General features: G+C 46.2%; 1 protein-coding gene across 5 annotated transcripts in view; it reads right to left on the bottom strand.

Annotated features, from left to right (window-relative positions):
* Myh11 (myosin heavy chain 11) overlaps positions 1 to 17,284 on the bottom strand; it is a 109,597-nt gene that overhangs the window by 76,709 nt on the left and 15,604 nt on the right. For all 5 annotated transcript variants that reach the window (XM_013141690.2, XM_003477792.4, XM_013141691.2 and 2 more), the window contains exons 2-3: positions 13,571 to 13,932; positions 4,110 to 4,266 (exon numbers count right to left, since the gene is read on the bottom strand). In XM_013141690.2, the coding sequence (XP_012997144.1) occupies positions 4,110 to 4,266; positions 13,571 to 13,915 (502 nt within the window). In that variant the 5' untranslated portion in view covers positions 13,916 to 13,932. The remainder of the gene's footprint in view (positions 1 to 4,109; positions 4,267 to 13,570; positions 13,933 to 17,284) is intronic.

The raw sequence follows: 17,284 nt of genomic DNA, 5'->3' as shown, positions 1-17,284 counted from the left end.
TCCACATCATGATGAAGCACAGGGCCCTGCGGGCCCTCTGCCAAATGAGGCACAGCATTTCCCAGATTCAATCCCTTTAGAAAGGCCATGAAAAACAGCTAGGTCAAGCCAGGTGTGGTGGTACAAACCTGTCGTGCCGGCACACTGGGAGGCTGAGGCAGGAGGATCATGAGTTCCAGCCCAGCATGGACAATTTAGAGATTTAGTGAGATCCTATTTATCAATTTAAAAAAGGGGCTGGGGACATGGCTCAATGTAAATGGCCCTGGGATCAGTTCTCAGGAGAAGAGGGAGAAGGAGGAGGGAGAGGCAGGGGAGAAGAGAAGGAAGAGGAAGAGGAGGAGGAGCAGTAGCAATAGAAACAGTCACCATCAGTTCACAACTGAGTATCAAACAGACATTATAAATGATTACAGGAACTTTGGGGAGGCTATGCTTAGCACCCAAGTAACAGACACCCTAAGGTAAACCAGCCAGGCCTCAGACACCAGCAAGAAGGACCCTCATCAGCCTGCACTGCAGAGGCCAAGCACAAGTGGACAGGGATTATATACTCTCTTGCATGGTTTTGTCCAAAAAAAAAAAAAAAAAAATCAAAGCAACAAAATCAATCCAAGGCCAAGGCTATTAGCCCAGTGGCACAGCTCCTGCCTGGCAAGCATGAGGTCTGAGTTCGATTCCTGACACAAAAAAATCAACCCAGAGTTAATTTTGTACTCAATCTAAGAATGAGCATCTACTACATTTGCAACTTCAACCAAATTCATCTGACATGAATGAGGACGAAATCCACTTGCATTCAAATGCGCCAGGCCATTTCTCAGGCCAGTCAGACTTCATCTCTTTGCCGCCTTACTATCCACACAGGGAAACCTTGGTGTCTAAGTCATCTTTTAGTCAATTATTTTCAGACAGTTTCATGCCATTCAGCTCAGCTGGTGCATCAAAGGCTGCAGAGCAAAATGTCCCTTAGATCAGATCAGGCAAGTCACAGAATGACAGTGTGGTGTGTTCTCCTTTGCTTAAATAAATATAGGGTTAAATTTTTCTGTAATGAATGTATAAGGACTTTTTTCAGTACTGGTAATGGAGCCCATGGCCTTCACACTGAGCTGCATCCCCGGACTTTTTACACATTTTTTGTTGTTGTTGTTTGTGCAGGGTGTCTCACTAAGTTGCGCACTTGCTCAGGCTGAGTTCAACCTCCTACAAACTCCTCCTGCCTCAGCCTCCAGTGTGCTGAGATTTCAGGTGTGTGCTGTCACACTGGCTAACATTAAAGGCTTTTGAAATTACAAATATATTTCCAGAGCAGTATAGTGCTGTTATCCACTTGTCACTTCCCCACTCTCTTTCACTTACATAATTTTATGTCATTTTGACATTCGGATGAAATGTGCTTAGGAGAAACCTCCCTGAGCTACAGAACCAGAGATGATCGAAATTAGTTGTAACCATCCCAGTTCCCTTTCTTAGTGATTGCTGTAGGAGCTGGCATGTGATCAAGTTTTTTCCTGATTTAAAAGAGAGACAGAGGAAAGGAGCCTAACCCTCTATTTCTTTCATGCTTTTAAATATTGTATGAAAATGTGATGCCTGGATCGATAGCTACCATCTTGTGACCATGAAGAAGATGCCAATAAAAATGCCAAAGAAGCCTGATCTTGAGCTGCTGAACTAACCCTGAAATTATCAACCTTGAGACTTTGCTACATAAAGTAATAAACTATTGTCCAAACCACTTTAATTAGTTGCTATGTTACTTGCAACCAAAAACACACCAACTGATAAAAATGCCACAGTTTCAATGTCTAGCTTCTCAAAAGGGTGTGAATCACTTTTTAAATAATCTTTCATCCAGGGAAGTCACAGACAAAATAATTTAACAAAGCTATGCCGAACTCCAGGAGCCACCTCTCCAGAGATTGCATCTCCAAGCACAGCCTTGCTACACTCTCCCTGCCTGTCTTTAGAGGCACTGGCAGCCCTACATCTGGAGTGACCTGTTCTACTGCTGGGTCAGGCTCACCCTGTGCTCCTCTACCGTGGGGATGGCATTTCCTGAGCTCAGATGGATTCCTGCCCTCTCAGCACAGTGCTCTTCCCAACCCCCGTTCAGATCCCTATGTTCCCACAGGCCAGCTGTCCTTGTAGGGGGATGTGAAGCTTCCAGTTCCCCATGGCCACCTGGCTTGGTGCACTTGTTTGTGTTAACTGAGGGTCCAGACACGTTCACAAGCATATGGTCATTATGTTCCATATTGCCTTCATGTTTGTGTTACAGGCTGAACATCCTTTATTTTAATATGCAACAGTATGCATAAACATGGGTGCAATGTGCATAAATATGGAGGAAACAGTCATATATTTATGTATTACAAGTTGAAAATTCTTTCCCCAAAATGCTTGGGACCAAAACTCTTTCAGAGTTGATTTTTTTTCAGATTTTAGAATATTTGCATAGATATAATGTGGTGTCTTGGAAATGAAACATAAGTCTAAAAGCTACATTTATTTCTTTTATATAAATCTTCTGCACATAGCCCAAAGATAACTGATTTAAATAATTGTGTGCAGGAGATAAAATTCCATGGTGTGGGATTTTCCATTTATGGCATTGTGTTGAGGTTGAAATTTTGCAGATCTTAGAGTAGTTTGGATGTTGGATTTTCCAACCTGCACCAGCTTACACTTGGCGACGCTGCACTGAGTACTTTGCCGTGCAGTGGATCACTTCACTCTCACATCAGCCTGGAGGGAGGCTCTCAGTTAATTACCACTCTCTCAGACAGAGGAGAAACGGGCAACATAGAGAGGTCGGGCAGCCTTTCTGAGCTCACACAGCACATGATTGTTGGAGCTGGGGTTTGGACATAGGTGGCTCAGTTCCAAACTTCCTTAAGGTCTAAGAGCTAAACTCATCTTGATCAATACGATGTGCTGCTGGACTTTGCTTTGCCTGAAGTACACAGTAGAAGGGAAAAAACTTCTAAGAAAAATATTAAATAAATAATACCAGGGTGCCATTTGTACGAGGTACAAGAGCAAAAAACTGATGGTAACAGAAGTCAGAACAGCAATTGCTTCTGGTGAGGGTGTGGGAGAGGATCAACACAGTAGAGGCAGGAAGGAGCTTTCTAGAAATGCGCCATGTCTGAGTCTGGAGATTTCACCATTGTAGCCAGACACAAAAATTAACTGTAAACTGGACTCTTTGGCACATTTTTATGCAGTCTACTGTCTGTACCTACCATCTCATTTCAATAAAAAGTCTATCAATAATAGCAGTGGTACAGGCCGAGCATCCCTAAGATGACAATCCAACATCTGGAAAATTTTGAGCACAGACGTGAGGCCACCAGTGGAAAATTCCATACCCTGGAACTTTGTTTCATGCACAAAATTATGAAAATGTTGTATAAAGTTACCTTTGTGAAATAAAGTACATACATAACATAAATGAATTCATGGCTAGGGTTCCATGATCAAGGTGTCTCATTGTATATGTGCAAAATTCCAAAATCCAGGGGAAAAAAATCAAAAACCAGAAATACTTTTGGTCCCAAGCATTTCCAATAAAGGATATTCAACCTGTAATACTTAAACATGGAGGTGATGTGCAGTACTCTTAAGTTTGGTAAAAGCTGGCACAAGCAAGCTTTACAACAAACTGCAAGATGAAGACTGCCTCCCCCTTTTACAGATGAGGAACCTGAGGCCAGAGAGAAAAGACATTTACCCACATTTCCACAGGAAGTGAGGACAGGTTGGCGCAAACTTGGGTCTTTTTGGCTTAGCCCCAGGTCAGCGACCATCTTCTTCCTCTCTAGACAGCTGTCTGGCCAGAACCCCAGGTGGCTAGAGGAACAGCATGCCCCCCAAGCCAGCACAGTCCATGCCCGTATTTGCCCAAGCTGCCTGCTCTCCTCACCTCCCAGGCTGCACATACAGATGTTGGCCTTTTGCTTTTTCCCTTTTTCAGTCACAGTCCTCCTGTCCCCTAGCACCATCTGCCAAGCTCCACATTCCTGGCAAGAACTTCAAGCAGGGAGACAGGAGGGGCTGGGGAGCACAGTCTCCATGGAGGAGGTAGCCCAGCCCCCACTCACCCTGCAGCATGCTCCTGTAGGCCGTGTCGGCGATGGCGTAGATGTGAGGCGGCATCTCGTGCCTCTTCTTGCCCTTGTACATGTCCACGATCTTCTCCGAGTAGATGGGCAGGTGCTTGTAGGGATTGACCACTACGCAGAAGAGGCCGGAGTAGGTCTGTGGAAGGAGAACAGAGCTTAATTCTAGACCTTGGCAGGAAGGAGGCCATCAACAGAGATGCTCAATGCGCTCATGGTGAAGACAGGGAAACTCAGGCTCAGTGGAAGCCCTTGGCATCGTGAGTATTCTGGGTATCAGGGAAAAGGAACGAGGGCAGGACTCTGTCCAAGTGGCCTATCTTGTATTTTATAAATATGTGGTTTTATACAGTGCTGGGTTCAAATAGCAGCTCCATCCCAGTTGTCCTCACCTCGCTGAGGCGCAGGGATTTCAGTAACAGCCACCTACAAGCACTGTCTAATCACCAGCCCCTGAATGGAGCACTGCCCTGTGACAGTGATGTTGATTCTCCACCACCCACTGGACAGAGGGGAAACTGAGGCTTGGCGAGGTTGTCACCAGATCACTGAGTTGATGGCAAATTCAGAACTAGACCTCATAGCTGTCAGCCCTAGAGTTCATCCTCATGACCCTAAGTTGTAAAACAGGACAAACACAGCCCCCCTCCCAAAGAGATCAATACCGATGCAGGATGCAGGATGAGAATCCTCCAGTGCATGACGCGAATGAAAGAAGCCAAGTGCAAAAGACCAAGTGCGGTAGGATGTGATTGTTTGCTTTCTGCAGAACTGGGGGGTTGAAACCAGGGCCTTCACACTGAGCTTCATCCCCAGCCCTTTTGAATTCTTCTCTCTGAGACAGGATCTCACTAAGTTACCCAGGATGCACCTGAACTTGCGATATTCCTGTCTCAGCCTGAACGTGCAGAACGGAAAATCTATACAAAGAAAAAACAGACTTGCAGTTCCCAGAGGCTGGACAGCAAGGACTGCTGCTAATGGGTAAAGGGTTTCCTTTTGGGGTTATAACAGTGTCCTAGGGCTGGGCGTGTGGGGTGGGGCCCAGTGCTTGTCTGCTAGAACACAGGAGCCCTCTACCCCAGCACTGCACACTCACACAAATGCTCTGGAACTAGCTGAGGTGACAGGTACATATGAAAGCACTAAATGCCACTGAAATGTACCTTTCAGTGTTTAAAATGGTGAGTTTCGGGTTGCATGTATTTTACTGTGTAGCAGCCGTCCTGCCTCCTTGTGAACAGGGTGTCTGAGGGGAACTAGAAGAGGGAAGGGGAGGACACAGCTGCTGTGTGGGCCCAGGAGAGAGACCTGCATCTCTGTTCCTCCTCACTGTGTATCAGATCCCCTGTGGGCTGAGGTCCCATTCTCAGCAAATGGGTTCCAACCCATTCTGCAGAACTGCTCTCCCCCAACCATAAGCATCAGCATTGCCACGGCACGATGCTATTCTTCCCTCCAACTCTTTTGAGAATGACTAATGGAGAGGGTCCATCTCTGGGCCACAATGGAGGCAAACCAAACAACAGAGAGGTTATGTGACTTGACAGAGTCACCACGCAAGACCTTGGCAGCAGCAAGTTGACCTCACCTAGCCATGAGTGTGTCCATTAGGCTGTCCAACCTCTGTGTGTCCTCTGGAAATAAGTTGATTGCTGTGCACTCATTCATTCTGTACTTCCTAAACATCATGCAGGCAGGGTGCAGAGACCATAGCAGAATACACCAGAACCAGATGAGCCCTGCCTCCTGGTGCTTTCAATCAAGAGCTAGGTAGATTCCAGTGTGGGAAAGTCTTCCCAGGCTAAGAACAATGGCATGTGACAACAGGGGTGCAGCAGAGTAAAGGGATCCCTCGGTGACACAAGGTTAGTGGGAGGAGGAGGGGATAATCTCCTAGGTTTGGCATAAGGCCCATTTAAACATCCATCAGCCATTTATTGAGCACCCACTGTATACTGCGTCTGCATTGGAGGCTGAAGATAAAGAAGCCAATGACAACTGTTGGTCTCAAGGACTTTACAGAGCAGAAGAGGGAGACTGGGGCATTTAAAAAATAAATCATGAAAACAGAGGCTCATGGGCACAAGGAAGAGAAGCCCCTAAGCCACATGGTGGTGGCAGGGGGGTGGAGTAGAGCAGACTTCTGGGAGGGGCGTGTCCTGGCACTGAATCTTACAGGACAGGGAGCTAACTAGAGAAGCGCCCAGGGTAGAAGGACAGTGTCAAGGAAGCAAATGTAGGTACCTGGAAGAGAACTGCAAGCAGCTGGGCGTTGCTGCCACTTAAAGGAATGGAAAGGCAAAGGCCAGAGGACAGAGGCTCCAGCTGAGGTCAGCAGGGGTCAGAACTGCACCCAGCCTGGTGAGGGTGACATCTGATGGCCTCCTCCCCAGCCTGCCGGCACCAACACCAGAGGTGCAGAGCCCATTTCTGTCCTCTTTAGTCCAGCACAAACCTTGGCATTAAATGCTCACCTGAACACTGTCAAGACAGCCTGCCTTCATCTCTGTCTGGGGAAGTGGGGCTGGCACTGCTCAGGAGCTGCTTAACAGACACTTGCTGTTCATTTGTGTCATGCAGGGGCTCAGGTCTCCTGAAGAGTAAGCACCCAGCCAGTGAGGGCTTGAACGACAGCCAGCCTGGCCACCTCCTCTTCAGGTCTCAGCACTGCCTACAGCTCCACCAGACCACACCACTCAAAGGCACAGAACTGAGAACTGGGAACTTGGATTTTGACCCTCCCTCTGCTTCTTCTAGCTCTGTGACTTTGAGAAAACCTCTGAGCCTCAGTTATCCTCATCTGCAAAATAGGGGTGCAAGGGTGATACTAACAGTTCCTTCACAGGTATATTATCGAATAACATTCTTGGGAAACCTTTAGTGCTGTGCTGGGGTACTCGAGCACCCTTAGTGACTACTCCTGGGCCCCCTTTGGCAAGAAACTTCTCCCTTCACCTGGGACACTCCCCCCCAATCTTCCCTAGCCAACTCATCTCCCCTTTCAGGGCTCATGCTCAGCCATACAAGCTCCCAGCAGCGTGCCCATGAGCCCTTCTCTTGATGGTTAAGTTCAGAGGTTTCAAATCCTCACTTCCTGGGTTCTAGCCAGCATCTCACAGGCCCTGTGCCACCAGCAGGTCTCAGATGCAGACCCAGGATTTCCTTCTCATGACCATATTAGGAAGCAATCCTAGCTGTTCCTGGACACTTTATATGGTCAGCTGCAGAGCCTTGAGCTTGGGGCTGCTCCCAAAGTCTCAGGAAAAAATGAGAAACAGGGAGAGGAGGTGCAGAACGAAGCACTCAGCATGGAGGCCGAGAGATCTCAACTCCACCTCACACCTTTGAGCCCTAAGTGCCTGCTGTTCCATAAAATGATGGATAACCAAGCCTTGTTTACAAAGCCGCAGTGCAGTGCAGTGCTTCTTAGTATGTGTCCTAGAGACTCAGTCCACCAAGCATGAGCTTCTGCTGCCATCTTCATTTTAACTACCAAAGACCAGAAATGACCTGAATGCCCATCAGTAGGGGATGGACTCAATTATTATGGAAGACTACGCCGTCATTAGCGAGTACTGTAGAGTCTATTAAGAAACCATGGCGTATTTAACTTGACTGATGTATTTCACTTAGGGTTATGGCTTCACGATCTAGCCATTTGTTTACCTACCAGTGATTCATGTTTATCCTTTTTTACAATTGAATGGTGCTCCATTGTGTGTATACACATTTCCTTTGCCCCCTAATTTGTTGATGGGAACCTAGACTGCTCTCATGCCTTAGCTATGACAAGGGGATCTCGGGAAGAAAGATGGGGGGGGGGGTGAAAGCAAAAATGATCAAGGTACAACGTGTGTACATACCCACATGCCAAGATGGATGTAATGATTATGTATCCCAAACAGACGCATAAAAAACTACAGCAGCTCCAGAGCATTAAAGCACATAATTAGTAGCAAAAAGCAAGACACACACCAGCATATGAACTGTGGGAATAGTGTGGGGGGAACAAGGTGGGCTCTGTGTCCACCAGTGTAAAATTTTGCTGGGGGTCATATAAGAAACTAAAATCACTGTTTCTTACAAGGAGGGAAACTGGGAGATCAAGGAATGGGAATGATAAGTGACATAGAAATGTGCTCTTGCCTACTATTGCATTTAAGATCTGCATTTATCAACTGTTCAAAGAGCTGGGGTTTTTTTGTTTTTGTTTTTGTTTTTTTGGTCTTTTTTCCTTTTTATCGGTACCGGGGATCGAACTCACGACTGCCTGCTTGCAAGGCAGGCACTTATGCCGCTGAGCTAAACCTCCAGCCCCTCAAAGAGATGTTTTAGCCAGACATGGTGGTGTATGCCTGTAATCCCAGCATCTGGGAGGCTGAATCAGGAGGCTCCCAAGTTCAAGCCCAGCTTAAGCAATTTAGCAACTTAAGGAGATCCTGTTTCAAAATAAAAAAAAAAAAAATTAAAGGGCTAGAAAGGCCATGGTTTCAATCCACAGTGCAACAAACAAACAAATACACCACCAGATGACTATGCAAACACTTATGAACAGACACAGAAAAAGTCATAAGACACCTTTAAGTGAGAAGAACAAGCTGCAACACACAAACACACACACAGAGTTTTTGTTATGCATGTATGCATCCATGATCCTGTTAACCATGTTTCTCCAAGGGAGGGTACTGCCTTTTTTATAATGTATGCTTAGTTTTAAATATTCTCCTGATATCCCTTGAATCATTGCAAGTCCTTTGAAGCTGTAATTACTTGAAAAATCTGAAGGGCTGGTTCATGTGGATCAGCAAGTGGCAGCCTCCAGCTGGCTTTTCTTTGCACCATGGAGGGCCCAGGACACCATGTAGGGCCAAGGGCAGTGACTGGTACGGAGGACACCCCTGCTCCAGCATCCCTGCAAAGGCCAAGATCATTGGGCCAGATCTTTAAGATGAGAAAACTTCCCCTGATAGAGTTAGAAGGCTTTTCTAGACCCCTGGGCCTCCCAGAACTGGACTAAGCATTGGAAAAGTATCCTTTTGGATCCATGGGTTGAGGACTTGGGCCAGGACTGAACGCACAGGACAGTTCTCCACCTTCACCCTGAGTCACGTTCCCAGCCACAGGGGCTCTGTGCAGGGTGGGAGGTCCCTCTGCCTACAGAAACCAAGCAGGACACAGGCCCGAGGGGGTCTGTGTGGTAAGGGAAAGAGGTATGGAGGTCAAGGCCAGCAGCTCTTAGCCCTGCAGTCGGGATACAGGGAGTGCTGGGGACTGAGGAAAAGCAGAGCCCACTGGCCATGCATCCACCTAACAGCGGACTGTTGCATCAAACCCTGCAGGAGCAGCAGGTTCTCTGTTTTTGCGAGCAGTGTAGAAACTGAGATTTTTTTTCCTTTCACTATATCTAATTAACTGAAATTGTTAAAAAGTTACACTGGACTAATAGCTTGCAGTCTGTAGCCCAACACCTAGCAGCTGCTCAAGAAATCATAATAAAGGGTTAAATTCTTTCCAGCCACCCACTCAAAGCTTGGTCAACTCAAAACTTGTAGTAACTCTGGTACCAACCCACCAGCCCCAGCCTATGCCCTTCATCTCCACCACCTTGAGGGCCTCTGCCATCATGAGGGACACCTCAGCCCTGCACTGATGCCCAGCTTCACCCACTTACCAACTATGAGACTGAGCATATCTGACCCTCAGTGCCTGTCTCTAAAATGGGAAACATCAACAGTTAAGGCACTGGTTCTAGGGTTGGCTTTTCTGAATTGGAGACCTATCTTCGGGTCTCCTTAGGCTACTTAACTGTTCAAACCTGAATGTTTTTCAAATCATCAAAAATAGGCATAAATAATATCAACTCTCTTACAACAAATAATAGTAGCAGCAATAACATGTAACATAAATTCTTAATGTTATAAATTATCAAGGAATAGTATCTGGTATTGTGAAGGTAAGAGTCTTCTTTGAGACTCTCATGACAGCTAAGATCCTCACCCAGAAAAAAATAATATATACATATACACACAAACATTTCCTAAAATCACAAGAGGCTTACAAGTTCCTCCGTACCCACTTGCAGTGCTAAGCTCAGAACTTCATGTTGAAGAACATAAGAGGTACAACTGAAAAATATGGTGTGAGCCTTAATTTTTAAAAGTTATTACAGTTAAAGGCACATTACCATTAATCCCTCTCAAATACTCCTGCCCACTTTAACACTGTTCTCGCTTTTTTTTTCCCCTCCCTGTCTTTTTGAGAAAGGGTCTTGCTATGCAGTTTAGGCTGGCCTTGAGCTCACTTTGCAGCCCAGGCTGGTCTTGCACTCGCAACAATCCTCCTGCCTCAGCCTCCCGAGTGCTGGGATTATAGGAGTCTGCCACCACGCCCGGCTCTTGCCATTTTCTGAAGCAGTTCTAGAAGCTCTCTTTTGTGTCTTTAGTTGTGGTGTTAGGGCTGCCTTAATGTCCTGAGGTAAATTCAAAACATTTACCTTTCATGGACATTTTGAGTTTGGGGAAGAGTCAGAGTTTCACAGTGTCACAGCTGGTGAGTAAGGTAAACAAGAACACACCTTAACATCTTTAGGAGCCTGCCTTCGTGTTGGAGGACACTCAGCAGCAGCATCACCGTATTTTTCATCATGCCTCATAAACACTCATGAAAAAGCACTTCAAGAACTGCTTCAGAAAGTGCCAAGTGTGGTGGGATGAGTGTGTTTGAAGTGGGGAGCATTCTAAGGCGATTAAGGGTGACATGTCTTTTACTGTAGTACATTTAAAGGTTTAAACATTTATTGTATGTTTCAATCACTGCTTGCACACCCTAGAAGAGCTGTCATAGATCTATATCTAGCTCGAGTGCATCTTGTCTTCTTCCACTTAATTGCAAAACAATCTCTGGGTAAGAGTGGGAGCTGGCACCCCACAGAGAAGCAGGGGAGCAAATGAAACATACTATTACAGCCAGGCATGACCCAAGTGGGAATCTGGGTCCTTTCCGAAGTGTGTTATCTCTCTGCCTAATCTATACAGTGAGATGTCGGCTTCTCTGGCCCCAGCATCACAAAGTGGGCTGGGGAGGACTTGGGACAGTGCCTGGCCCAGAGCAGGCCCATATCTAGTGAGCTTGCTCCTCCTGGATCCTGAGCCAAGGGCTGTGGGCAGAACTGACCATGTATGTGGTCCAGGACAAAACCGAGGCAGAGCAGATCCCACTTACAACGGTGTCCATAAGAACAAGGGGCCGTGTGCAGGAATCAGTGCTGTAATCCCACACCAGGTGGGTCAGGTGCATGCAGCAGCTCAGGTGGGTCCCTGGATATTGTGGATCCAGAGCCTGCCTCTCTCCTGTAAGCAGACAGGCTGTGCATAATTCTGCAGATGCTTCTGGGTCCATAGGACAAGGGGTCTGCCAGCACCTCCTCAGAGGCCCTTTGTTTGAGGCTGGCTTGTGGAATGGACAGGAAATATTTCCTCATCACCAAGGACAAAGTTGGTGTGGCCGGCTGCCTGGGCCACAGGCAGGGTGTCATCACTTGCCACCGCATTAATAAGAGTTATATGTTCTGTGATTATGGGCTGGAAGAGTGGCTTACTCTCCCCTCCACCATCCTCTGTCATGGGCTATAGTTTTTATTAAGAAGTTAAATTGAGCAGAAAGATACAAAACAGAAGCAAGCGCATCGTCACAAGGCCAAAAGGATTTTAATCTAATCTGTCCAGAGAAGCATAGCAGGTCTTTGAAGCTTTCACTTTTTAATATGATCAGATGATACTCTGGGTCCCAAGACCTTCATAAACCCCTCATTTGTTCTGATTTCTATTTTGGGTTTAAATGTCATGTTGGAGGACAGCAGCTGAAATGGAAGCACAGGCCTATCCTCAGTGTCCCTGGATGGACGTGACATAGGGGGATCGGGGACCCGATTTCTCCTCTAGCATCCTGTAGTTTGGACTCTTAGGAACTTCCAAAGTACCAAGAGACCTAGGATGGTATTTTTAAGTAAGAAATGTTATGAACAGAAGAGACTTTCTCTACTTGGTTAGGGAAAGCATCCTAACCAAGGGTTAGGGCCTCAGCTCACTTGCCTGTAAAATGGGACAAGCCCTAATGTGGGATGCTGTGCTCATTGAGTTAAAGTAAGCCAAGGTCCCATACCTGGACTGAAGGATGCATTTCATGGTTGTAAACTTCTGCCCCTTCCCTGTGGCTCTTAAAAAAGTCACTGCATCCCCTTCTGAAAAGTGTCATAAGAATAGGTGATCGACCCTGGCAGCCCCACGTGGTAGATGATGCAGCTCCTACAAGGATGACTCTGGGTTTGTGACTAAGAGGACGGAATGCTCAGCACCGGCCTGAACACGGAGAAGCAAGTCACTAAGCCGTGTGCGTGGCAGGCTTTGAAGCGTGTCTCCTTGTACAAAGCAACCCACTGCCCGAGGCTGGTGTAATTCCTGTGTCCACTACACAGAGGTGGAACCAGGTTTCAGCGGAGTTAGAAAGTCTTCCCAAATGATTAGCACAGCTTAGGAGGAAGAAAAGTAGACAGAAGCAGGGCTGTGAACCTCTGCCTACCAGGCTGGCATCATGAGCGGCACATCTGTGTCCCTCCTGCTCTGAGGAGTTGGTTCAGTCCCACTAACCGTCAGCACCCCTCAGCCCCCAGCCCTACTGGGTGGTCCAGGCTGTCTACAGAACTGTGGGGTGAGGGTGAGTTAGACCTGTGCTGTCTGATATGGTAGGACCAGTAGAGGTTGAGCACTTGAATGTGACCAAGGTACGACTGAAAAAACAAAATGTTAAGCACTAAAATAAATAAAATAATTAAATAATGTATGTGGTCCATTACAAAATAGTTTAAAAATAGTGAAAACCTTGGTGTAATTACCCACATGTGACTGGCAGCTACCATGCAGGACAATACAATCTTCGTCCTCTCTGGTCTGCAGAATCCATCCAAGGAGTCCCAAGTCCCATCTGGTCATTCCCATTTGTGACTGGGAAGTCATCCTGATACCTATCCATATTCCCATCCAAAGGATGGAGCAGCTTTTTGGAGGTGGTTATGAGTTCTTCCCTGCTTCCAAGATGGCGGAAGGACAGGAAATGATGCTACTGAAATCTCTGGTGACTCTTGTCATGCATTTACAATCTGTGACTTACTTGGATTTGTCACACCTCACATATGCCCTAAGGGTGATCATTCCTCTTTATGGATTGAAAAAACAGAGGTGTCCAGAGGGGAAATCACCTTGTGTAGGTCCCAGAACTAGCACAGGGCAGAGGACTCAGATGTGAACCTTGGCCTGAGAGACTTTACCTCACAGTGTGGGTCCAACCACCAGCTTTCCATATGGCACCCCAAACTCATTCCAAGCCCCTCCCCAACTCAGGATACAAGAGACCGGGAAGAAGTGTCGAAACCTGGAGACACTCACGTAGATGAGTCCTGAGAAGTACCTCTCCCTCAGGTTGTGCAGCACAGAGGCCTCATTGAGGCACGTCAGCTCCGCCATGTCCTCCACCTTCGAGAACTTGGGCGGGTTCATCTTCTGGATGTCATCTTTGCCGACTGTGATCTTCTTGCCATTCTCCACCAGCTCCACCACCACCTCATCCCCTTTCTCCTCCTTGATGCTGGCAGCCTCAAAGCCTTGCTTCTCAGAAGGGACCCAGACCAGCCTTTTGGCTACCCAGTCAGCCTGGGCCACTGGGCTGTTGATGAAGTTTTTATCCACAAAGAGGAATTTCTCATCATCACTGAGTTGGGTCTTCTGCGCCATGGTGCCTAGTTGGTCCCCTGTGGAATAACATGACAGGGTCAGAGTCAGGCAGAAACTAGGCCTTAAAGACAGGTAAACCTCTCATATTGCATGGCTAGGCACATGATCTGCATGAAACGCTCCACAACATAACAGGATGTTCCTTGCAATCTTTATGTTGTCAAAGACTGGGAACAACCCAAAGGCCTTTCCGAAAGGATTTGTATCCCTGCTCAAAATAACAAAACCCAAAAGCAACCCAAATATCCACCACATGGGACTATATATATATAAATCATGGCATTTTCATGCAGTGAATGACTACTCAGCAAGAAATAGGCCTGTAAGTATCAACATGGAACACTCAGTCATACTGCAAAATAAAACATGGGTCTTCTAATAGTTAATGAAACTACAATATGATCCAAAAATTTCATTCCTTGAAGTATATCTTCAAGACAAATGCAACCACGTGCTCACTCAAGTCTACATGAATGTTCACAGGAGCATTATTGAAAAGAGCAAAAACATGGAAACAACCCAAAAGCCTATGGGCAGATAAGTGGATAAATAAAAAGAATGGAATACTATACCATAAAAAAAGCCATATGCTGACATGAGCTGCTACGTGGCCCAACCACGGGAACATGCTAAATGACAGACAGAAGCCAGACACGGAAGGTCATATACTGTGGGATTTTGCTTACATACAACGCCCACGAGAACAAAGCCAGAGAAGCAGAAGGTAGATGAGTGGGTACCAGAAGCTGGGGGAGAATGAGAAGCAATAGCTAAAGGGCATGTGGCTTCTTCGTAGGGGGATGGAAGTGCCCTAGAGCTCTTTAAAGACAATGAAAGCCCTGGATTATATAATTTAAATAGAGGTGGGCTGGGGATATAGTTCAGCAGCACAGCACCTGTCTGGCAAGTGTGAGGTTGTTAGTTCGATTCCCAGCACCAAACGCCTCCCCCCAAAACCCAAAATAATTTAAATAGAAGAGGTTTGGGGGGTGGGTATGTGCTTAGCAGATGCCAGGCCCACAGCTGAGTCCCCAGCGTATCTACACTCATTAATTCTATTCTATGTGAACTTTACCTCTATAAAAAATGGGGCTAATGGGGATCAAATTGCAATAATTTGATAACAATTTTAAAAAGAAAGGGGAGAATTGAGAAACAGTGAATGCAACAGCTCATTTTCTATTTTAAAGTATTTAGAACTGGAGAAACATGCATTCTCAAATACAGTGAGGAGAGAACTCTTGCCTTTTGTTATGCTTTTTTCCAAGTTTTCAAACTATGATACAATGTAGGTAACATAAAAGTTACTGTCTGAACCACTTGTACATGAACAGGTCAGTGGCACTGAGTGTATCTGGATTATTGGGTAACCAACCCCGACCTCTGTCTTCATTTTGCAACAACTGAAATTCTGTACCCTTCAAATAACACCACACCAGGTGTGGTGGCACACACCGGTAATCTCATGGCTTGGGAGGCTGAGGCAGGAGGATTGCCATGAATTCAAGGCCAGCCTGGGCTACACAGCGAGTTTAAGGCCACGCTGAGCTACGTAGCTGGACCTTGTCTCAAAAACAAAAAAACAAAAACAAATAAACAAAAACCAAAACAATCCTTCTCATTAGTACCTTCCTCAGCCTCTGCCAACCAGTATTCTATTTTCCATTTCTATGATTCTGATCTTTCTGAGTACCTCATGTAAGTGGAGTCCTAAAGTATTTGTCTTCTTATAACGGGCTTGTTTCACTTAAGGTGTCCCCAAGGTTCAGCCACGTTGTAGCAGACGTCAGAACCACCTTCCTTTTAGGACCACGTCTCCCTATTCGGTCTCCCATCACTGGTTTCCTGGACCACATTTTAACTATAATAATGCTATGGTGAACACAAGTGTACTTCCAACTCTGTGATCTTCTTATATTTGACTGTTCAAATATTTTTATTAAATTTATGGTCAACAAAAGTAAGTATTTTTACAAAGCCCTTCAAATATTTACAAAAACAGAACATGAGAAAAAAATTTCACTAACAATTGAAGAAATGCAGTGACAGCAATGAGATGTTGGTTTGCACCTATCAGTGAGGCTAAGACGGAACCACTGGTGACAGCCAGGATAACCAAGAACACTACACCCTGCAAACCTTGAGCTTGTTGGCAAGGAAAGCTCTAACCATGAGTCAGACCTCTGACTTGAGCCTTCACTCCTCAGACTCCAGCCTGTAGAAACAGACGCGTGCTAACTAACGAATGTACATTACAGGAACAGCAGTGCCTGGGGGTAGCCAAGCACATGGGCACCTGCGAAGCCTGTTCCACTGTGGACCCTCCATCTGAGGAGCCGCTATTACTCTAGAATTCCACCAAAGACTTAAAATAGAGTTTTTACTTATGCTACACAAATGTTTTTCTCTTTTAACCTCTTGAAGAATACATGAATATATGAAGAATGTATGACGTAAATTTCTCCTATTGTAAACTGGGTGTGGTAGACCGCACTGACGATCCCAGTGCTTTGGGAAGCTGAGGCAGGAGGACTGCAAGTCCAAGGCCTGCCGAGGCTACATAGTGAGTTCAAGGCTGACCTGGATGACATGGCAAGGTTTAATCTCAAAAGGAAATAAAACAAAATTTCTCCTATTGTAAACGTACAGTTCAATGATTTTTTTTCTGTTAGTAAACTCACAAACTTGTGCAGGCATTAGTACAACAATTTGGCACATTTCCATCATTCAGAAAAGGTTCAGTCATTCACACTGCAGCCACTCCCTGTCCTAATTCCCAGGCCTTGGGAATCACTACTGATGTTCTGTCTCTACAAAGTCACCTTTCCTACACATTCACATAAATGGAACTATACATAGGTGACCTCTGACTATGCAAAGATGCTTATGTTTTTAAATCAAAACCAAAGTGAGACCAGGTGTGGTGGTGCCTGCCTATAATCTCAACCCTCAGGAGGCTGAGGCAGGAGAATCATCATGAGGACCAAAGCCAGCCTGAACTACACAGCAACATCCTGTCTTAAAAACAAGCAAACAAACAAGGGGACCCATTTCCAATTGATTCTCCATCCCTCGTCCACCTGTGTCCAGCAGGAAGAGCAAGTCTCAGGGGCCGGCTGCACCTGCAGGAGCTGCCTGGTGACACTTTCTCCTGCCGTAAAGAGCTAACCTGCTGCCGAGTCAGGACACACATCCACCAGGACCCACTCTGGGGCTGATGTTCCTACTTCAGAACAAAGTTCACCCCTTTTTTGAATTCAACAAGACAGTGCCCATACTTGGCCCCCGGTTCCAGAGACAAGAACCCCCAAATCCTGTGACAGCCCCATAGCCAGGCATCTAACTCCTGTAACAGGAAGCAACTTGGGG

Source organism: Cavia porcellus, unplaced genomic scaffold, assembly GCF_034190915.1.
Source record: "Cavia porcellus strain 051 isolate PalLab524CR breed Dunkin Hartley unplaced genomic scaffold, mCavPor4.1 scaffold_16, whole genome shotgun sequence".
Classification (NCBI taxonomy): domain Eukaryota; kingdom Metazoa; phylum Chordata; class Mammalia; order Rodentia; family Caviidae; genus Cavia; species Cavia porcellus.
Note: the sequence above shows the minus strand (reverse complement) of the source record. Positions and strands in the feature narration are given on the sequence as shown.